This window comes from Rhinatrema bivittatum, chromosome 16, assembly GCF_901001135.1.
Source record: "Rhinatrema bivittatum chromosome 16, aRhiBiv1.1, whole genome shotgun sequence".
In the NCBI taxonomy this organism is placed as follows: Eukaryota; Metazoa; Chordata; class Amphibia; order Gymnophiona; family Rhinatrematidae; genus Rhinatrema; species Rhinatrema bivittatum.
The window spans coordinates 36,106,003-36,129,538 of NC_042630.1; the positions used below are offsets into that span (position 1 = coordinate 36,106,003).

The 23,536-nt window shown below is 46.4% G+C and overlaps 1 protein-coding gene across 1 annotated transcript; it reads left to right on the forward strand.

Moving 5' to 3' along the window:
- Positions 1-934: 934 nt before the first annotated feature.
- On the forward strand, positions 935-23,141 carry PEX19 (peroxisomal biogenesis factor 19). The gene is made up of 8 exons (XM_029580914.1): positions 935-1,082; positions 2,021-2,130; positions 3,866-4,031; positions 4,851-4,936; positions 5,480-5,641; positions 7,204-7,380; positions 17,933-17,977; positions 20,131-23,141. The coding sequence occupies exons 1-8, from the start codon at positions 1,031-1,033 to the stop codon at positions 20,212-20,214; spliced, it is 882 nt and encodes a 293-aa protein (XP_029436774.1). The 5' UTR covers positions 935-1,030; the 3' UTR covers positions 20,215-23,141.
- Positions 23,142-23,536: the final 395 nt, after the last annotated feature.

Sequence of the window (23,536 nt, forward strand, 5' to 3'; positions counted from 1 at the left end):
ATCTGCTACACACTAGGAAATAAAAGATACCAGCCCCTCACACTCATTCCCCCCTCTGAGCACATCCCTGGCCCCCACACACTCACTCATTCCCCTCGCCCCACCCCCCTCCGAGCACATCCCTGGCCCCCACACACTCACTCATTCCCCTCTCCCCACCCACTCACTCATTCCCCTCTCCCCACCAAGCACATCTCTGGCCCCTCACCCACTCACTCATTCCCCTCTCCCCACCAAGCACATCTCTGGCCCCCCACACACTCACTCATTCCCCTCTCCCCACCAAGCACATCTCTGGCCCCCCCACACACTCACTCATTCCCCTCTCCCCACCAAGCACATCTCTGGCCCCCCCACACACTCACTCATTCCCCTCTCCCCACCAAGCACATCTCTGGCCCCCCCACACACTCACTCATTCCCCTCTCCCCACCAAGCACATCTCTGGCCCCCACACACTGTCATTCCCCCCTCCCACCATACTAATTCCTCCCCTCCTGATACCTGGCTGTAGCTGTACAGTCTGAAGATTCCTTTGCTGTTGCTCTCCAATGCCCTGCTGCTGGCCTTCCCGTTCCAGGTCTGGCAACAAAAATGTGCTCGTGAGGTATCCATCAACAAGGCTTGCAGCTCACTATTTGAATCCTGCTCTGATTGGCTTACTGCTGCAATATACGGATAGGGTGTGCCTGCTATGGACAGGCTTCATCGCAGCAGCAGCCAATCACTGTAACGTCAGAGCACAAGTCCCGCCCAACAAGCTCAAAAAAACGCGACTGGCAGAAAAAATAGCCCAATTAAAGCAACCAGCGAATCGGAAAAAAAAACCGCGAATGACTAGGGAAAAAGCCCAATCTCGCGGTAAATAAGCGAAGTTGGCAACACTGGTTCCCCAGGTCTATCCGGGCCGCTTTCCTTTTAAATATGGCGGCCTCCGGAGCAGCTTCACTACGTAGGCCTGGCTGCGCCTCCTGATTGGCTGTTTTCGTCGCTGCGCGGTGACGTCTTTCCCGGTGAGGCGACGGGGAAGATGGCAGCGGCAGACAGGGAGGAGGATAAGGAACTGGAGGAGCTGCTGGAAAGTGAGAGACGGGACTGGTTGGGAGGAGTGAGCGTTCGGTTACGGTGAAAGGAGTTTTGAGTGTGGGGGAAAGGGCTCCTTGCGTGGCATAGGGAGCAGCAACAGCAGCACCTCCACCGCTTCTACTTGGAGTGGTGTAGGGGCCCGGCTGCAGCACTAGGGTCGGCTCCTGGGGAGATGCGAGCAGGGTTGAGGTAGCAGCGGTGCAGTCTCTGGAATGGTGGAAAAAGGAATAGAGGGGAGCGGCGGGGCAGTGTTTGAAGAGACAGAGGAGGGGACCAGCTGTAACACTAGGGTCTGCTCCTGGAGGGAACGTGGGTAGGGTCAAGGCAGCAGCAGTGGTGCAGTCTCTGGGATGGCAGGAGGCAGCAGAGTAGATCCAGGGATAGCATCTGGAGAGACAGAGGAGGGGCCTGACTGCAGCACTAGGGTCAGCTTATGGAGGAAATTTGGGCAGGGTTGAGGTGGGGAGAGGAATGGGGGGGGGGGGGGGGGGGCTGCAGGTCAGACCAGACCCCAGGGTAGTGTCTGGAGAGATGGAGCCCGGCTGCAGCATTAGGGTTAACTCTTTGGGGGGGGGGGGGGGGGGGAGATAGGAGCAGGGTTGAGGTGACAGCAGCAGTGGTGCAGTCTCTGGGATAGTGGAGGGAGGAATAGAGGGCAGACCCCAGGGCAGTGTCTGGAGAGAGAGAGAGGAGGGGTCCAGCTTCAGCACTAGGATCTGCTCCTGGAGGGAATTTGGGCAGCACCCACAACAGCAGTGCAGTCTGCGGGTTGGTCGAGGGAGGAACAGAGACAGGAGCAGTGACTGGAGGTGGTGGGGATAAAAACACATCTGAATTGGGGCTTTCTGGTGTTAAAAAAAACAAAAAAACTAAATGGGAGAGAGCAATATCATTGGTCTTCTTGAAGGAATGATGGATTTTTGTATTTTAACAGGTGCCCTTGATGATTTTGATAAAGCTAAACCACAACCAGCACCTTCCACTCACGATGCCAGAACCAGGGATGTTGAAAGTTCAGAGAAGTCTCCTGGAGATGCAGCCAAAGTATGAGCCACTTTTCTCTTTCAAAATTTGTCTGTGTCAAAGAGGTTTTTGGAATGGACCGATTGTATTATAATTGGTCCATGTGCTGCATTCTTATTGTACCAAGAGCATCTTGCATATAATAACAAATCTGCCTTCAAAAGAGAGCATTGTCTCTTTGGTTTTCAATTTGTTTTTCATACTTTTTTGGAATTAGTGGAGCACCTCTAATTATGGCTATGCCACCTCCCCCTTTGGTAACTTTAAATTCATCAGCGTGGCAAAAACAGATTTGTGGTGAGGATTAGCCTGATCGCACCCTGATGTGCTTGGATCTTTGGTGGTGGGAATGCCTAAGATAGAAGTGCTTTCAAAAACTCAAGGCAGTTAATTCTCGAGGATGAAAGAAAACTAACTCCGTTTGGTTTGCTATAACTGCCAGCCAAATTACTGAATATGAAGATCTGTTTTGTTGATATAGCGGCTTGGTTTTTCTTCCCTAGTTTGCCTCAGGTATATGGTACCAGATAAAGAGGCTTGTGGTTTTGTATTTCTATGCATAATTATGGACAGGCTTGAGGGGTTAATGTCATCCATATTTATGTTGTATACAAAAAGAACCATGGGGAAAATGTTTGCAGCTTTGTGCAATTTAAAGCACGTGATTGAGGGGGCAGTATTGGAAGTGAGTGAAGCAGCATAACTGAAGACATTTTCAATAAATAATTAACAATTCTTCTATGCACAAAGGAAGAGCGGGATCTGGGGGTAATTGTGTATAATAATCTTAAGGTGGCCAGACAGGTGGATAAAGTTGACAGTAAAGCCAGAAAGATGCTTGGCTGCATAGGGAGAGGAAAGGTCAGCAGATAAAAGGAGGTGATACTGCCCCTGTATAGCTCCCTGGTGAGACCTCACTGGGAATACTGTGTACAATTCTGGAGAGCGCACCTTCATAAGGATATAAACAGGATGGAGTCTGTTCAGAGGGAGGCTACTAAAATGGTCAGTGGTCTTCAATTTAAAGCATAGGGGGATAGACTTAAAGATCTGAACATGTATACTCTAGAAGAAAGGTGAGATAGGGGAGACATTCAGATATCTCAAATGTTTCCATGCACAGGTGGTGAGCCTCTTTTGACAGAAAGAAGACTCTAGAATGAAGGGTCATGAGAGGGAGTTGAAAAGGGGGTGGGCTCAGGAGTAATTTTAGGAAATATTTCTTTACAGAGAGGGTGATGAATATATGGAACAGCCTCCCAGTTTCTAGGTGAAAAGTCAGTACTGGTCAAGAAGAGCACAGAGAGTTCTTTAGCTTTGATGAATAGAAGGGGAAAGCCAGAGATCACCTGGTGTCTATGGCATTGCACCAGGAAGAAAAGTGGGCAGGGCAGAGACTAGATGGGGGTCCTTATCTGCCCTCATACTGTGTTTCTGTATGGGAGAGTGGGCATGTCTTGAGACTTATACACAGAAAACAAGATATTTGAGAATGCAATGAAAAATTAAGTCATCCTCTCTTTTTTGGGAACATATTCATCGGTTCTCATGTACTGATGACTATACCCAAAGAGCCATAAAGAAAAACAAAATATGGAAAAGTGTGGGTTCAGTTTTGTCACCGCAAACGTGCAAAACTCTGGAGTGGAAGCTTGTTCCAGCTGTGGTTTGTTTTTTTTTGTATTCGTGCGGATCAGGAGAAGCAAACTGTACTGATGCCCCTTCTCCCCTCTCGTCCTTCCATTCTCTCTGGCAGGAGGCACTCTTTGCCTCCCAGGAGAAGTTCTTCCAGGAGCTGTTCGACAGCGAGCTCGCCGCGCAGGCCACCGTGGAGTTTGAGAAGGCCATGAAGGAGCTGGCAGAGGAGGAGCCCCACCTGGTGGAGCAATTCCAGAAACTCTCGGACGCCGCCGGCAGAGTCGGTGAGAGGAGGCAGACAAAAAAAAACCAATCCATTGCTAGCTGGGCAAGGAAGCGGGCGGTCTTGTCCTGCCTTCCTGATCCCTGGACATTATCTTCCTTCTGTTATGCTGATAAGCCATTTTTTTTTGCCCAGCACTGTAAAAATGAGCAGTTTCTGAAAAGTCTTATTAGTAATTTTGTGATATTGATGGATAATGTTAGCGAAAAAGCACTTGGATTCCACTACACTTGTGTTGCTGAGCATCACCTATCATAAGAAATTTCTGATTGCGAGTAAACTATTGCACATGATATTTATCATTGGCAAGAAATTGAATCTGTGTGTGTGTGCAGTTGGAGCTGTGGTATTCTTGCCTCAGTCTGCAAAAAAAAGATACTCCAGACAGCTCTGAGAGGTTTTTCTGCTCTGTCCCACAGCATTTCCTTTTTGTCATCTGAAATTTTTTATTTTTTTTTTTTTGCCTGCTCCTGAATGTAGCAGAACAAAACTTACAATGGAGATTAGCAGTACTCACTCTTAAAAGAAATTTCATATATGCAATTGCTGTAATTCTTTAAACTGCTCCCCCGGTACCATGTCTGTATTTGAAAGATCACCACAGAGATGTCCCACGTAGACCTAATTGATCTAACCAGTAGTATAACTATGAGCTGCTTACAGAATTTTGATCAAATTATTTTTTGAGGGCTGCATTTTGTATGTGATTATTATAATACTGCACAGAGTATAAAATGCTCCTCTTCTTTTAAGGAACGGGTGGTGGGGGTGGATTTAATCAGTATGCTGTGCTTATGTATTTTCACTCTGCCTCTCACAGGTAGCGATACGGTTTCCCAGCAAGAGTTTACATCTTGTTTGAAAGACACACTCGTCGGACTGGCTAAAAATGCAGATGACTTGCAGGTTAGAGACCGCTTCTTGGCTCCCCACCAGTGACCCCGTCCTCTTTCCTCTCTCACTCTTTTCCCCTAAAAATAGCAAAAATTCTAAAAGTCGGGTTGGGATGATCAATGGAGAAAACCCTTCCTGTTCTCAGTAATATTTAGTATTTTATCCGTCAATAGAAGAATAAAATCATGGCAAGGTGGGGCTGGCAGGGACCTCAAGAAGTCATCCAGCCCTTCTCTTTTCCTGTCCTCCCCCCCCCCCCCCCCCCCCCAGCCTTGGGGCAGGACCGCTGTACCCAACCCATCCCAGGCAGATGTCCCTGACTGGCTGATGGAAATCCCCCATTTCCCTAGTGAACTTGTTCAGTGCTTACCTATTCTTGCGGTTAGGAAGTTCTTTCTAATGGGTTTAAGTTTTTTTTGTTTTTATAAAGGGTCAGGTGGGGTGGGGCCTTTACGTTAGTGAACAGAAAGATGTTCTGTAGCCTTGGAGATTTGGAGAACAGGTGTCTGGTAACGTTTTGTTCCCTTCTCTCCTCCCCTGGATTTTCCTGGTCAGAGCTCCGGTATGTCTGAGGACGAGCTGATGAAGGCAATGGAGGGCTTGGGGATGGAGGACGGAGCCGGTGAGGGCAACATCCTGCCCATCATGCAGAACATCATGCAGAACCTGCTCTCCAAAGACGTCCTCTATCCATCCCTCAAGGAAATTACCGAAAAAGTAAGCCACCCTGGGCTTTTATCTTAGGGTTATCTGTATTGTTTCTGGGAAGGTGAATTTTGGTTGGTTTATTTATTTATTTGAGTTTTATATACCGTCATTTGGTAGAGCCATCATAACGGTTTACAAAAATATACATTTTTCTTAGCAGTTGTGCAACAGTAAAAAAAACAATTTGAACAATATCAGAAATAAGCATATCAAGTCCAGAGAGCATTATTAGGTTGGACGAGGAGGGTATGCAGTTCAGGGTGAAGACTCCACTGCATAGGTTTAATAGATTTTGAAAATTAAGAGTAACGTAGGAAGAATGGGCTCCAGCACCCAGGACTGGAGGATCCATTGCTACGATGTGGGGTTGCTCTCTGCTGCTTTGTGAGCGGCACTCGTGCATGTCTCTTTACACTGCAAAGGGGGGGATCCAGGTCATCCGGGCTGTCCTCCTGGAAAAAGAGGAGGGGGGAAATGGGGAGAATTTGGGTTAAGGACTGTGCTAGCTAAGGGTAGCCCAAAGATGGCAGCTGCCCTTGGACTATCAGAACATCACCATTCTTGGCGCCTTACATCCGGCCGGGATCCCAGCGCTTATTGCAGCTGTCGGATTTCAGAATCAAAACTGCAGTCAACAACAGAGGCTGAGGGCCGTGCACTTTTGATCCGACTGCTGAGAAACGTCTATCCATGTGGCTAACTGCTTCTATTTTGTGAAATCCAGTGGGGAGCTTTTTCATGGGATGGAGCCAGAATCGGTGCCCCACCCGCTGGCAATGGGCCCCAATTTTTTTAAATTTTTCTCTCCCGATTTTTGCCAATTTATGTGCCTCACTAATGCTTCAAAACTGTGGTCGGTGTAGTGATTACCCTATTCTCCCAACTACAGCTGAGACATCTCTGTCCCGCCCACCTTTTGCAAAACACTTCCTTTAATTCAATCTTTCCTCCTCTCATCCCCTCAGAATGTTTTTTTCTCAGTGCAGTCACGGCGTATCTTGTAAACCCCCCCCCCCCCCCCCCGAGACTGGAACTTATTGCTTTACAGAGAGAAGATGAATTGGTTGAGGACCAATACATTTAGTTTCATTAAGTAATGAAATATAGCTTGCCCACGGCCACGCAGAATTACCAGCAGATTCCATGAATCCACAGTGTTCCTCTTCTAGTTCTTGCTGTGACCAATTGACCATCTCGCCCCTTCTTAATGCAGCACAAGATTGGTTGTGAGTAGACTTTTGAGTTTGCCCTGTGCCAGCCTGACTGCTCTGGGACATTTTCCCCACATGGGTTTGGCACAGGCTGGTGCTAAGCCGAGGCCTGAAACTGGAACAGCTATGGCTGGCCTCGGGGTGGGGTTTAGGCATGTTGACTGATCATTTGTAAAAATGAGCTTGCTCTGCCTCTTCTATAGCATGCTGAACTCTGTTCCCTCCAATCGGCAGTCTCGTGCCCTCAGAAGGTTCGAAATAAGAACTCAGGACAAAAGTACAGATCGTTTGCCATGCACCTGCTTCTTTTCTGCTGCTCGTGGAACTTTTATTCATGTCTTTTTACATCTTTCTTCCTAGTACCCGGAATGGTTACAAGCCCATCGAGACTCCGTTCCTGTAGATCAGTTTAAAAAGTACCAGGAGCAGCACAGCATCATGGGTAAAATCTGTGAACAGTTTGAGGTGGAGCAGCCGACAGACAGTGGCGATGCCCAGAAGGCTAGATTTGAAGCTGTGCTGGATCTTATGCAGCAGGTGAGGTCTGTCTGGGAGGGTGAAAAACCAAGGAGAGAAAAAAGACAAAATCTTAGTTGCATAAGGAGCGATATCCTAGAAGTGCTTCTGCGGCTGTAAGCTGGGATATAACCTTAGCAGTATGGACAGGAATAATGGGACAGACTCTAGGCACCAATTGATCTTTTATCTGCCAACGTCTGTGTTGCTGTGATTCTGTATTCATATGCATGCTAGCGCACCAGTCCTGGTTTTTCAAGTCTTCTTTAAAATGTTTTCTAGAGTGCTCTGTAAACAGAAATTAAAAAAAAAAACAGTACTGGCACTTAATTCTTGTAGCCTGGAGCTGGGAAGTTGCTTTTACCTTTTTAAAAAAATTGGTAACCCGCATTTAATCCACCGCTCAAGGCAGCTAACAAGAAAACAAAACATAGAAATGACAGCAGAAAAGGACCAAATGTTCCAACCAGTCTGCCCAGCGAGCTTATGGCAGCATTGGCCATGCCATACGGGTCTCCCCCATAATGGTAGCATTTTCTACGCCATACGCGTTACCCCCATTCTTAATTTCCCAAACCGAAGTCAGGGGCCCTTGTTGGTTGCTGTCTGAGGACAATTCCCCGTTATCTCTTGCCGTTGAAGCAGAGAGCAATGTTGGAGTTACATCACAAGTATAAGGCTTATTGGCTAAGGGTAGTAACAGTCGCATCAGCAAGTTTTCCCAGCCATAAAATTCAATGTCCTTTGTTCCTGTTCATATGCGGATCAGTCCAGGTTCCTGGGATTATGCCTCCCTTCCAGCAGATGGAGACAGAGAGAAGGTTGCACTGGTGTATAACCCAGAGTGCCACCTGCAGTCCCTCAGTATTTCTCTGTCTCCAGCAGATGATAGAGGTGCAATCCCTGCAGTCTGAACAAAAAAAAAAAAGATACATAATTAAAAAAAAATAGTGGATTTGCCATCCCAGGAGGTTGCTCAGCCCTGGTGTGGCTATCTCTCCTGGTACTGAGGGATATGAGCAGGGAGTCGAGGACCCTGGTCTGGCTCAATCTTTCACCACCTGGGGGTGTAACTGGTGGGGCCAGTTCCCTCCCCCACCCACCCCCAGGAGAACAAATTTGGAGTCTGGCAACTCTTCTGCCAGGGAAGTATTTTTGCCTTTTCTTCTGCCTTAGTAAAGTTTAAAAAAAAAAAAAAAAGTTAGAGCAGAGGAACAGCAAGGTATTTCACGGCCGGGAAGGCTGCAATGGACCTTGACAGGGCTGCGAGATGGGTTCCTGTGCGTCTGTGTTACTTGGCCGCGGGGCTATTTTTGCCACACGAGCGTGCCTCGTAGTCGGGATGGCGCGCGGCGATGGCGTGCATGTGATTGTCATGCCGGACTGTGCTCCCGCTGCCGCTCCGGTGGAGAGAGTGGGTTGGGACTGCCAGAGGCTATGTCGGAGATGCAGCCTGAGTTGAAAACAGGCCTGGGAGCACCTGTGAAATCAGCCCCCTGCCCGCTATCTCCATGTGCCAGGGTACTACTCACCTGAAGAGACCCTGATTTGGACGGGGAGGGGGGATCCTTCTGGAGACAGGCTGGAGGGTCCTGCTTCTGCATGAACCTTATTTGGCGCAAAAGGCGGCTGGGAAGCAGGCAGACCGGGTTCAGAGGCCTGGTGCTCCACGGCCGGCTAAGAGAACTGGAAGCTCTGTGGGACTAGTTCCATGGAGGGCACCCAGGGTCCTTGGGATGAGGGCAGTTTCAGACAGTCCAGATATAGGCTCCGATGAATCAGATGGAGCTCCACAGGGTCCTGCCTTCCCAGACCCATTTGGGATTGGCCGCAATCCGGCTGTACCTGACAATAGTCCAGATGCTGCGGATTCGGGTGGAGTGTTTGATCAGGTGCTGGTGGCCGAAGGGGACGACTCTAAAGTGGTGTGGTTATTCTGAAAGGAGGAAGTGGATCCAGTCATGGATGGCCTGAGGAGTCCAGCGAAAGCCTTCCCTTTTCACAAGTCTGCAAAGAAATTGGTGGTCAGGGAATGGGACACTGGAGGTAGGTCGGGCGATGGCGAAGTTATATCCTTTGCTGGAGGACATGCTCGAGCTGTTTGGCAATTCCTAAGGTGGACACATTGGTGTCTATGGTCACTAGGAAGACCATCATACCTGTGGCTGGTTCAGTGGCGCTGAAGGACATGCAGGATAGGAAGTTGGAAATTCATCTCCAGAAGATATTTGAGGTGTCTGTGCTTTGCATTCGGGCTGCTGTGTGCAGTAGCTTCATGCAGAGGGCCAGTTTGCACTGGGCTCAGCAATTGCAGGCTTCAAGGCCACTATCTCCAATCGAGGCTAAGCAGGTGGACTGTCTGGAAGCAGCAGCAGCTTATGTAGTGGATGTTCTATATGACCTTGTTAGAACATCTTCCAGAATTATGATGTCTGCGGTATCGGCCAGAAGGCTGAGGAACTGGTTGGCAGATGTTTGGTCTAAGTCTTGGTTGGGAGCTTTACTGTTCAAGGGAAATCTCCTATTTGGTGAGTACTTAGAGGAGACCAAAGGGCATAGGTTGCCAGAGGACAAGCCCAGAGGATAGTTCCTTTTCAGGGTAGCCCAGTTTCGGTCTGAGTAAGCCCTCAGCGGGAGCTCAGAGGCAAGGCACGGGAGGCAGCAGGCCTGGAATCGGTCCTTTCGAGGCAGCAGAAAATCAGGCAGAGAAGGTCTTGGCCTGGGCTCTGGTGGAGCTAAAGCCTCCCAATGAAGTGAAGCCAGTCCACTCCTCTCTTCCTCTGATTGGAGAGTGCATGGCTCTCTTTTACGAAGAGTGGGCCAAAATCATGTTGGAACGATGGGTTCTCAGCATGATAAAAGAAGGTTACGTTTTCTCGTCCTTGCGCTCCGTTCGGCAAGAGAAAGGTGGTTCAGGAAACCGTGGACCGGTTGCAAGATCTGGGAGCCGTAGTTCCCCATTCTGTTGGGGGCACGAGGGACAGGAAGGTATTCCATATATTTCATGGTTCCAAAAAAAGGAGGGATCCTTCCGTCCAATTTTGGATCTAAAGAAAGTGAATGTGGCTCTCAAGGTTCCTCTTTTTCGAATAGAACCTCTGAGTTTGCTTGCGGCCGTGTGCAAGGGAGGGATCCTGGCTTCTCTGGACTTGTCCGAGCCATACCTACACATTCCAGTCCGCCTGGATCACCAGAGGTTTCTGTGTTTTCATTTATTTATTTATTTGTTGAGTTTTATAAACACCTTCATTCGGTAAAGCCATCATAACAGTTTACAAAATTTAAATTGTAACTCTCTTAACAATTGTGCAAAAGTATAACAATGTGCATATTAAACAGAGGTTAAACATTTCAAGTCCAGTCAGTATCATTATGTGGGAGGAGGAGGGATTGTTTGTTCTGGTTGGAGAGAAATTATCTTGAGGTTTTTGGATGAAAGTTTGATTGGGAGTTAGGAAGTTCAGAAATATGACAGTCAGTGTAGAATTTGCAAAACAGCAATGTTTTTAGGTCTTCTTTGAACGTTTTGAGTTTGGGTTGGGTTCTCAGATCTTTAGGTAGGGAGTTCCAAAGTTTAGGGGAGGCAATGGAAAAGGCTCTTTCTCTTGTTGTCAAATGCGCATCTCTGATTTGGGGAGGGGGGGGGGATATGTTTAAGCATCCTGAGTTGTTTGAACGTAGATTTCTTTGAGGATTCTGGGGGGTTATATTTAAGCTATTTTGTCCTTGATGATCATGGTTTAGAATTTTATGTATGATGGTCATTGATTTGTGTTCGATACGGGCTTTAATTGGGAGCCAGTGAAGTGAGGTCATTATAGGCGTTATGTGTTCATTTCTCTTTGTTCCTGTCAGAACTCTGGCTGCTGAGTTCTGAAGAATCTGGAGCAGTCTGAGGTTTGAATAGGGTATTCCAATTAGTAAGGAGTTGCAGTAGTTGTAGGTGGAGAAGATGAGTAGTTGTAAGACAGTTCTGAAATCATAAGGGTTAAACGGTTTTAAATGTCTTAGGGTTAGAAGTCTGTGATATCCTTCTTTAGTTTTATTTGATATGTGGTTCTTGAATGAAAGTTCTTTATCGATGATGATTTCGAGGTTCCTGAGGTGGGAGTATAGAGTTCATTTGTTTGTCAAGTAAAGGCAGGGGTGGCGGAGTTGGGTTTTTTGTCCATGAGTATTATTTCAGTTTTGTTGATGTTGATTATGAGCTTCAGAGAATTTAGGAGATGTTTTAATTGAGCTAAGTAGAGACGAGGTTTTCTTGTAGGTGTCTTCGATTGAATTTTGGATGGGAATTAGAAGTTGAATGTCATCAGCATTGAGGAAGTGGGTGATTCCGTTATCTTTTAGTAATTGGCAGATGGGGAGAAGGTATATGTTAAATAGGGTGGCAGATAACGCTGATCCCTGGGGAACTCCAGTGTTGAGGTTAATCTTTTTGGATGGGTTGTTGTTAATTAAAACTTTGTAGGTTCTGTCAGATAGATAGGAAGAGAACCATTGTAGGGTGGTGTCAGTTAAGCCAATTTGAGTCAGTCATTCTAAAAGAATATTGTGGTTTACTGTGTCAAAAGCGGCTGAGAGGTCAAGGAGGATGAGTAGGTATTTTTCACCTTTGTCGAAGCCTCTTAGTATTATGTCATTTAGAGAGAGAAGGAGAGATTCTATGATCAGGTTTTTTCAGAATCCATATTGAGTTGGAGGTAGGATGTTGTTTGTTTCAAGATAGTCGTCAAGTTGGGTGTGTACAACTTTTTCAATGGTTTTGGCTATGAACGATAAGTTTGAAATGGGGCGATAGTTAGTGAGGATTTCAGGATTCAAGTTGTTCTTTTTTAGAATTGGTTTGATAACTGCAGATTTGAGGCATTTGGGGTAATTACATTCAGTCAGGGATAAATTGACGATTTTGGTGATAGTTTTAGATATGGTGGGTTCAATTGTTTTGAGGCTTGTTATAGGGATGTTGTCTATTGGATGGCTGGTGGGGTTCATTTTATTTATAATAGATTGAATTTCGAGAGTGGAGGCGGTATCAAAGTTTGACCATGATGAGGTAATCTTAGTGTTCAGTTTGTTTTGGTTGTTGTTGGTTTGGATTAGATGAGGTATTTTGTTGAAGAAGTCATCAAAGTCATTGCTTCCATGTTTGGTACATGTAGAATCTTGGGTGGTTTTAGTAAGTTTCTGAACTATTGAGAATAACATTCTGGGGTTATGAAATTTGGAGATTTTGTTGAATTCCTTCTTTGTATTGTTGATGATATTTTTATATTGTGCCAAGTAGCTCCGATAAATACTTAGTGTGGTTGTAATTTTGTTTTTCTCCATTCTCTTTCTTTTTTCCTGAGTATACGTTTGGCAGTTCTGATGTTATTGTACCACTGGTTGTTGTGTTTGGAGTGTTGTTTTGTCTTTGTAATAATGGGATTGATGCTGTCTGCTACTTTTTTCTTGATATTTAGCCATGATGTTGTTGCAACCTCGGAGTTTGATAGATTTATGTTGATTAATTTGGCTTGAAGAGTTTTTTTGTAGAAGTTCAGTGTTGAATGGCGGGTGGTAAGATATTTTGTTTGGAATGATTTGAAGTGTTTTAAGGTTGAAGTTGATAGATAAGTTGGCTTGGATTAGGTGGTGGTCAGACCAAGGTATCTCTGTGGTTTGAGTAGTATTTGATTGCCAAACTTAAGTGTTGATAAAGATGAGGTCGATGGTGTGACCTGCTTTATGATTTGGAGATTGGATTATTTGCTTTAGATTTAGATTGTTGATAGTGCAACAATGATAGTTTGGCAGGTTTTTGAGTGAGTGGTGATCAGAAGGAAACATTTTCAGTTTTAGGCCCTTCCGTTCATATTATCAACAGTGCCACAAACATTCACCAAAGTAATGGTGGTTGTGGCAGCATCCTCAGAAAAAGGGGCATCTTGGTTCATCCACAGCAGGACGACTGGCTCATTCGGGCAAAGTTGAAAGCCCTTGGTACTCAGGCAATGGCTAGGGTCCTGCAGCAATTGAGGTCCCTGGGATGGGTGGTGAACCTGCCAAAGAGTCATCTCTCTCCATCTCAGGTTTTGGAGTTCTTGGGAGCGGCTTTGACACCAAGGCAGGAAAGGTTTTCCTTATGCAGGATCATATTCTCAAGCTGCAGAAGCAGGTGGGCAGGCTGTTAGAAGCTGCAGTTCCCAGGATCTAGGATTACCTTCAGGTGTTGGGCTCTATGGCCTCGAAGTTGGGGTTGGTCACTTGGGCCTTTGCACATATGAGGCCTCTATAACTGTCTCTTCTTTCCCGGTGGAGACCTTTTGTCGGAACAGTTTTATCTTCCACTGTCACTCGAGGATCCTGCCAGGTCCATTCTTTCATGGTGGCTTGGTCAAAAACATTCAAGACGTGGAGTGGACTTGGAGGTTCTGGACTGGTTGGTAGTTACCACTGATGCCAGAATCAGTCTGCCCAAGAAAGAAAAGCCCTGGTCTATCAATTGTTTGGAGACAAGAGCAGTGTGGTATGCTTTAATTGCGTTTCTGTCTCTGAGCGGCCGCTCGGTGTGCATCCTGTCTGACAACGCGATCACAGTGGCTTATATCAACTGACAAGGGGGGGACCAGGAGTCGGGAAGTAGCCCAGGAAGCTCAGGAGTTGTTTCTTTGGGCGGAACAGCATCTACCTACACTAGTGGCATCTCGCATTGCTGGGGTGGACAGCGTGCAAGCAGATTTTCTCAGTCGCCAGAAGCTGGATCCTGAGGAGTGGGAGCTGTCAGACGAGGCAATGTCTTTGATATGTCGCCAATGGGGTACTCCTCATCTGGACTTGATGGCAACATGGATGAATGCTAAAGGCGCCCCGGGTCTTCAGTCACAGAAGAGAGCACGGAGCAGAAGACATAGATGCTCTAGTTCTGCCCTGGCCCCAGGGGATTCTTCTGTACGTACTCCCTCCGTGGCCTCTGGTGGGAAAGCTGATATGATGAACAGAATAACATCCCAGAGAGGTGCCCCTGGTGGCGCCAGAGTGGCCAAGGTGCCTGTGGTTCGTGGACCTGGTTGGTCTGGCAGTGGACAGCCTGCTACAACTTGCACATTTGCCAAGGCTTCTTCAGCAAGGTCCAGTATTTTCAGATCGGGCGGATCGCTTCTATCTCGCAGCTTGGCTTTTGAGAAGAGGCGTTTGAGAGAAAAAAGATATCCAGAGGATGTCATTATCACCTTGTTGCAGGCTAGAAAGACTTCCACTCCCTTATCATATATAAGGGTCTGGAAGGTGTTTGTGTCCTGGTGCACAAGTCGTGATGTAGGCCTCGATAGCTCATATCTTGGGAGGTTTTTTTTTGTTTGTTTTTTTTGCAAAAAGGGTTGGTTAAAGACTTGGCTTTTAACTCTCTCAAGGTTCTGGTTGCGGCCTTGAACTGTTTACGGGGCAAGTTGCATGGAGTGTCGTTGGCTGCTTACCCAGATATGATGTGTAATCCTTCGAGGGTTGTGTGTAGCTCCTTTTGAGCCTTTGAGAAGGGCAATGATAAAGGATCTCACTTTGAAGGAGGTGTTTCTTGTAGCCATTTGTTCCATCTGAAGGATTTCGGAACTTCAAGCGTAATCGTGCAGAGGACCTTTTCTGAAAATCTCTGATTTCGGGATGTCTTTGAGGACGGTGCCCTCTCTTCTCCTTGAAGGTTGTGTCTGCGTTCCATTTGAATCAGACCGTGGAACCTCCAGCTTTTCCAGATTCAGACGCGTCGACTCCGAATGCGAGAGACTTATGTTTGGATGTAAAGAGGGCTTTGTTGCGTTACCTCAAAGTCACCAATAGTTTCAGAGTGTCTGACCATCTCTTTGTGCTATGGAGCAGTCCTAGGAAAGGGCAGAAGGCTTCAAAGTCCTTGATGGTTTAAAGAGGTAATAAGTTTGGCTTATATCTGTTAAGCCCTGTCTGGTCCTGGAGGGATTGAGAGCACATTCCGTTCAATCTCAGGTGACTTCGTGGGCCAAGTGTCAGCTGGTGTCACCACAAGAAATGTCAGGTGGCTACCTGGAAGTCGCTGCACACTTTCGCCAGACATTGTTTGCATGTCCAGGCCCCAGAGACTACGGACTTTGAGAGTGTTCTTCGAGCGGGACTCTCGCAGTCCCACCCTAATTAGGGAAGCTTGGGTACATCCCAGGAGTCTGGACTGATCCAGATATGAATAGGAAAGGGAAATTTGGTTCTTGCCTCATAATTTTCATTCCGGGAATATCATGGATCAGTCCAGAGTCCCACCCTGGTTTGGGGGAGAGTCCGCTCGTACGTCTGTTGTGGTTCTAATGTATATAAGCTGCAGAGCTGCTTTAGATTTCAAGTTTGTTCCCCTGATTTGGAGTTATGAAACAAAGAGTTTTTTTTCTTTTAAGTCGGGGTTTTACCTTTTTCCCCCTTGCTCGTTTGTGGGACCTTGTTGGCATTTCATTAGGATTGTTAATTAGCAAATCTTGGCTTGGGTACAGGTTAATATTGAAGGACTGCAGGTGGCACTCCAGGTTATGTGCCAGTGAAACCTTTTGTCTCCATCTGCTGGAAGGAGGCATAATCCCAGGAGTCTGGAGTGATCTGTGGTATTCCAGGAACGAAAATTAGTAGGTAAGAATCAACTTTCCTTTGGTCGCTGTATGAATCCAATTCCCCTTTTCCCCCCTGCTGTTGAAGCAGAGAGTAATGATGGCGTTGCATGAACAGCATGAAGGCTTATTGGTTAAGGGTAGTAACCGGCACACCAGCAAGTCACCCCCATGCACTCTTCTTCATTCCCATCCTCTGGTCTTTAGGGATCCACAGTGTTTATCCCATGCCCCTTTGAAATCTTTCACCGTTTTTGTCTTCACCACCTCCTCCAAAAGAGCATTCCAGGCATTCACCACCCTCTCAGCGAAGAAATATTTCCTGACATTAGTTCTGAGTCGTCCTCCCTAGAGTTTCATTTCATACCCCTAGTTCTACTGATCCACAAATAGCATGAACAAGCAGGAAAATAAAAAAAAAAGCATAGCTAAAACTGTTTCTATCTAGCTGAGGATCCCCTACTTAACTGCCTTCTTCTATTGCTCCTGTACATCTTTTACTCTTAGGCAAACAGTAATGGACAGGAAAATGATTTCTGTTTTTTAAAAGAGAAACTCTTGCGAACTACAAGTAGTTCCTGGTCTCCCTTTTCGGTATGTCAGGGATTTCAATACTGCTGTTATTTCCTCTCTGACATATAAAGAACCTGATGGCAAAGGGCAGGAGGGTGGCTGCCTTAGGTTTTTTAGAAACCTGGAATGACCCACAATGCATTGCAGGGGGTGGAGTTTCTCTGCACACAGTTGGCTGCAGTTATTTGATGGGGTGAAGGCTGAGAGCAAGAGGGGTTTGCAAAGCTGAGAGAGAGAGATTATTTTTCGTTGAACTGTGTTGATATTTAGTTCAGGCGTTTTCACTGGTAGCTCAAGGTGACCTGTATACAGGTTCCTTGGGTATTTCCCTGTCTCCAAAGAACTAACATAAGAACATAAGAAATTGCCATGCTGGGTCAGACCAAGGGTCCATCAAGCCCAGCATCCTGTTTCCAACAGAGGCCAAACCAGGCCATAAGAACCTGGCAATTACCCAAACACTAAGTAGATCCCATGCTACTGATGCAATTAATAGCAGTGGCTATTCCCTAAGTATAATTGATTAATAGCCGTTAATGGACTTCTCCTCCAAGAACTTATCCAATCCTTTTTTGAACCCAGCTACACTAACCACATCCTCTGGCAACAAATTCCAGAGCTTTATTGGGTGTTGAGTGAAAAAGAATTTTCTCTGATTAGTCTTAAATGTGCTACTTGCTAACTTCATGGAATGCCCCCTAGTCCTTCTATTATTCGAAAGTGTAAATAACCGAGTCACATCTACTCGTTAAAGACCTCTATCATCATTACAATCTAAGGGCTTGATTTACTGAAGCTACTTTCCCATTCTGTGTCTATTGGGGCTAAAAGGTTTAGTAAATCAGGCCCCCATGTTTGTACCTGTGGCAATAGAAGGTGAAGTGACTAACCCAAGATCACAAGAAGTATCAGCGGGGACGGACCCTGGCTTCCCTGGTTCTCAGCCCGCTGCTCTAACCAGTAGGTGATCACTCGACCTTGTGAAAAGGTGTGTGGGGAGAGGTTTCTGGGGCCGGAATAACGACCCCTGCTGGACTGGCTTGAAACCATACTTCTCGTACACAGTGGATGCGGCAAAAGTGGTCAGTTCTCTGCTATCCTGGGTTAGGAGATTAATTTAAATTGAGACTAAACCACAGCAGCAAAATATGGCAAATGAGAGGAAAGAAAAGAGATTCCAGGATGTAAAACTGACTCTCCTCGTTAATTCTATTCTCTCTCTGATCTTGGCCTTGGGAATATCTTATAAAAAAAAAAAAGGTACCACGGGTTCTTTCACAACCTAACTTTCTTTCTTTCTTTTTTTTTTTTTTTTTTTTTTTTTTTTTAACAGCAAGGAGGGTTTTTAGAATTTGCAAACTTGGGCTATCTGCAATATTTATATCTGCTCTCTCTTACAGCTTCAAGAATTGGGGCACCCTCCGAAGGAGCTGGCTGGAGAATCGGTAAGGTTATTAGATTTTTTTTTTTTTTTTTTTGCCTCTTAGTCCCGTTACGGCTGGGCACGGAAAAACGGGGGCAGTTTAACCCGTGCCACATCGTGAAGTGTGGAATCGCCTTTAATCCCTACCTTGAAAAGCGGGGCAGGGGTGACCATGTTTTTGACCATTATTGGAAGTGCACCCCAATTATATGCTGTATATTTCTGGATTCTTGCCTTCTCTCCCTCCCCCATATGGGTTTTAAAATCCATATCGTGATTTTGAAAGTAATCTCCAGGACCACAGAGTGTTTAGGAGCATCTGTACAGGAAAAAGAACCCTGCCAGGCCAGTACTAGTTCCAGGCTGGTAGCAGATGAGGACAACTTTAACCTGCATAAGTGGTGAATTGAAATGCATCCGCATGAAGCTTGTTTCCTTTTTAATGTTCCTGGGTTCCCGCTCCTTCCACCTGCTTAAGCACTAGGGGCTCGTATCAGCCAGGTGGATGCTTTCGCTTGAGCACTCTATTTTGGGTACAGTTTGGCAGATTCAACCTTGGGAACATAAATGCTGTGCCATCTCAAACGGCTATTGAGCCCAGAATCTTGTCACCAAGAAAGGTCAGTCCAGGTCACTTGGAAGTACTCAGCATATCCTAATGGAGCGATTCCTTGTTGCTCACTGCCGGCAGTAAGAGATGGCAAATGCCATGTCTACCTGGCTCCTAATTGCTAATGGAGCTGTAATTAGGATTATTGTTCCCTGTGTGCATCAGTTTATACTTTAAATTTAATATTTATAATGTATACTTGTATATAATTAATCTCCTCTATCTCACTTTATTTTCTTACAATCCCAGTTCATTTACCCTTGTTATTTGTAACTGCATTTCTTCATCACGTTTATTCATGTTTTTTGGTTCTATTTTTTGCACCCCTGTTTTTCTGTAAACAGACATGATGAGAACGAGTTCTTGAATGCCGGTATAAAAAATAAAAATAAAAATAAATAATGTTGACATCTGCCATTAAGATGCCCCGTTCCCCAATCTCGCAGAGTCCTGTTGTAAATCCTCAGTCTGCTTGTGTTTTTACTACTTGTCATCTAAAAATGCACTCACCTCACTCACTGTTCCCTTTTCCAGATCATTAACGAATGTTAAAACACAGGCCCCAGTAGCGATTCATATTTACCTTTGCATTGGAAAAACTAACCGTTTAATTCCACTCTTTCCTAAGCTGGAGTAGTTACTAGTTCACAATAGGATGTTGTCTCCTATCCTAAGACTTTAATTCCCTGAGGGGCATTATCAAATGCTTTCTGAAAGTACAGATTTACTATAGCGACCGGCTCACCATTATCCAGATGTTGACTCCCTTCGAAGAATTTCTTTTGCACCCAGCTTTTCCCCCTCGAGCTCAACTGGAAGCAGGGATCAGATCTCGTTTTATGAACCTTCATTCACAAGTGCTTGGGGGAGTTGTTTCCCCTTCCAACTTATGTCTAGGCCAGTCACTGTAATGAGGGTCCTGCAAATACCAAGCAGCGTACAGTATAAACCTACGTTAACTTATCCACTGTCCGTCGACCACATGCTCCCTCCCCCAGCATCAGTATCCAATTCATACTTAACTTGATGTATCAGACCAGTCCTGCGGTAACACGCATTGAACTTTTCTGCTACAAAAAGGTGATAGAGAGGAGGGGAATCTGGTACAGTCTCATCAATTATTTCTGTTACTGGGCCTTAACTCTTCAAGTCTCAGTGTAGATCCCGTGGAATCCTGCTAGGCTCTCCATGGCTTTCTTAACCACGTCTAGGTAGCACGTATTTCAGAAGAGACGTTCATTTCATTACCTGCCTTCTGCGCTGCCTTGACTCCTGGCACCAGGTCCTGCATTCTACAGCGAATCTGGATCTAAAAGCAGCTTCTGCCCACACCGCTGCCAGCTTAAACGATAGTGTTGTACTCGCGGCGGGAAGGAGGTGGCGCTGGCAGTTAGATGTTTTACTCATACATTCAGGGGCAGCGGGAGGACTGTATCATTACCTCGTGTTTAACCTGCAGCGCCTCTGCTCATTTACTTGTTGATTTAATAAATAAGATTTATTTTGTTTTCTGGTGCAATAACTGAGCTTTTTTTTTTTGCTTTTTTTTTGTTCCTTCTCCTTAGCCTCCTGGCCTGAATTTTGACCTGGATGGATTGAACTTCTCGGATACAGCAGGCGCCGGAGGCGACCAGTGCCAGATCATGTAGCGGAGCGGGGACTTGGGTGACCGTTCCACGGGAAGCGCTGACCCGTCTCTGCCCCGGGGAGAAAGGAGACAAGCGTGGATGAGAAGGAAGAAGAGGAGGGGAGGGGAACTGGGAAGAGAAAAGGAAAAAAAACCCCCAAAAACTGTAGCCTGCTCGCGTTTCTAATCTTTATACGAACCCTTCTTGACAAGTTTTTTGTGGAAAATTAAATTAAAGCAGCAATAGTCTGGGATGACATAAAATAAGACCAAGCCAATCTATTTTATTCAGCCTTCTCTTTCGGCTCCCCCCTTGGCTTTTTGAGTCCTGGTGGGAGCTGGTCCGGGTTTCAGGATCCCATGCGGCGAGAGGCTGCCCGCGGTCAGTTTCTTCAGTCTGTACACCAACTTCCACTGCCAGAGTCTACAGAAAAGTGTTTATAATTTATTTTGTGTGGCGGCCTCTTCTGTGTTTGAGGTGTGACCTCTTTGCTTGCAGGGAGGACTGTGATCTGGACTTGTTCATTTCTCCTGCCCCCCCCCCTCCCCCCACGGCAATTGCTGCGGGCTGGGGAGCCCTTCTGTTGAGAAGAGAAGCGTTTCCTCTAGGGAAGCCGTCCCTGCCCTAGGACTGCACTGAAATTCCGTGAGCCCCCGTGTGACCTGTCCTGACATGGATTTAATACAGGGAGGACAACAACCTGCTGGCACTCTGACTGTGTGATGGAAACAAAAGGTTCACTTTCTTATAACTTGTACCTTACAGGACTGATGTAAGATCTGTGCTACCCTGTGCTGTAGGAGAGCAGGGGGGGGGGGGGGTCAGTGGCAATGCTGTGCCCTCACATGCACAGGCCCCCAACTTTGCAGCTTAGGTCTCACTTCTCCCTCCCTAGCCTTGGAAGCAGCCTCTGCCGTCGATCAATGATAACATCGGACTTGGGAGAGCTCGACCGTCGGCTATGGCCAGAGGGCGCTGAGGCTTGTAGCCCCCCCCCCCCCCCCCGCTTGAGGATTGTTGCTGAAAGGGGAGGGGATAGGGGGAAAAGCCTCTCTCAGCGGGTGGGAAGGGCCCAGGGGAGGCCAGTTCTGAGTGAGCTGGAATCTCAAAACTGGAGCACGAAGGAAATGGTTGTGCAACAAATAAGATAAATTAGAACGGAAGGTCCGGCTGCACATAAGGGACTGAGTTGCACTGGCAGAACTGGCACGGGGGGCTGCGTGAGTACGTTGGCAGAGGTAGTGGATGGGATTAAGCCTGACTGAGCAGACCTGCGATGCATTGGCACAGCTCTAGGGGGAGATTTTAGTACAGGACTAGCAAAGGTTGCTGCAGGGCAGGACTCTGGGGCGTGGAGGGGGGAGATTTCAGTACTGGCAGAGTAGGGGCTGCTACAGCATGGGATTGAGGGGCAGAGTCCTGGCAGGGCTGTAGGCGGGAAGGTGCCACAGTCCCTCACTTTCAGGTACTAAATTCACTGTCCCCCCCCCCCCCCCATGCTTGGAGCAAGCGGTAGCTATAACTGGTCCCATGTTGCCTGGCTCATTTCAAACAGAGGTAACTGAAAAGGCAAATTCACTTCTAACAGCAGCTTCTCATGTATGGCATTCTTATTTGATACAGAAACTAGAAAACATGAGCATAGATGAAGGCCATCTGGCCCATGTAAGCCTCTGCCCATCCACCTCTCCTACTCCCTAGTTCTCAGCGATTCTTTCTGCTTGGCCCATGTTTTCTTGAATTCAGATACGGTCTTTGTCTCCACCACCTCCAAGAGAGGCTGTTCCCGGCATCCTCCACCCTGTCTGTAAAGAAATATTTCCTTTCCCCCTCCTCCCCTGAACCCCCCTCGTTCCAGCACCTCCTTCCTGTGCATGTTTTCCTTGGAGGTATTTGAATGTCTCTCTTCGCTCCAGGCTATATATGCGCTTTACATCTTTAAGGCGGTCTCCCATCTGCTTGATTTATGAAGAATGTTAAACCTTTTTCGTAGCTGCTCTCTGGACGGATTCTGTTCAATTTATATCCTTTTTGATTTGCCTGCCCTCCCCTGTTTTTTGGTTAACAGGAATGAATTAAGATTTGTTTTCAGTTTTAAGTGTGAAGACGTGCCAGGAAGTGCTTGGGGGATGTATTCCAACATGACAGCATGTTTCAAGTCATGTGGCTAAAAGTCTAAAGTGTTGAAGAAATATGAGAATATCCAGGTACAGCGTTACCTGGAGCTGTTTACTGCTGCTCTCTTACTAACAAAGAAACCTTGCCCGGCTCCTGTACCTTTTAGTTTAATTTGAGAGGTTGGTATTGCTGTGTTTTGTGCTTGCCCTTAGCACTTCGACCCAGGCACGATGCCAGACAATACATTAGCCACTTCGTGTTAACCAGTAGCCAATTGCATTTATTCTAGCCAGCAAAGTACCATTTCATTTTTGTGGGGGGATAAATATGGACAGAGGAGGGCCTGGAGTTCTACCCCAGAGGGGCCAAATTCTGAAGGCTGCAAAATGTGGTGGATGTAGGCTCCAGTATGCTGTTGGGCGCTCTGTTTGATGGTACATTTCATCCAGGGAAGCAGGGTTTTGAAGCGCTGGTAGTCTGGGTGGAGCTGGGGCGGCTCTTGGCGTTACCAACCTGCTCCCAGCTGGTGTACTTTTCACGGCACGATTGCCTGGGCCCACAAAGACCCGGCAGCAGTAATACTAGCGTGGGCCATGTCATACCTTCCTGGGGAGGTAAACCCTACTACATCTGTTACTAAATAGAGCAATTTGGCATCAAGAAGAGTTGTGGCCTCTGCCAACGCAAGGTGCAAGCTGCATGCCTTTGAGAAATTCAGCCGGGATTTGACTATACTTTTTTCTGCCTCTTGCCAACCTTAATAAGAATCAAAAGTGACATTACAACCAACGTGTACTCAATTGAAGGTTTATTATATTTTCTGAAATTAAGCTCTCGCCTATGCTCGGTTTTATTTTAATTCTGTGTCATTTGCCTCCCCAGTTACCTTAGAATTAAATGTCACGTCAAACTGGACTCCTCCCACCACCATCCCAACAACCTTTTTGTCTTTTGACAGAACATGAGTAAAAAACTTAGGAATGGATGATATCACCCAGTTATCTCTATCTTGCAGGAGCTGAAAAACCTGCTAGAAAAATGGGGACAAATAAAAGTAATCAGCATATTTTTAGAAAACAAGAGGAAGATCTTAGGCTTGCTTCTTGGAAAATAAGTCTCTTCTGCCCATCTCTGTCCTTTAGTTATGGCTCCAGGTCATAAGGAAGAGGCTCATGCAGGTCTGGTTTTGTCCCATTGCATGCAGGGAGTTGTAGTTCTGATGACT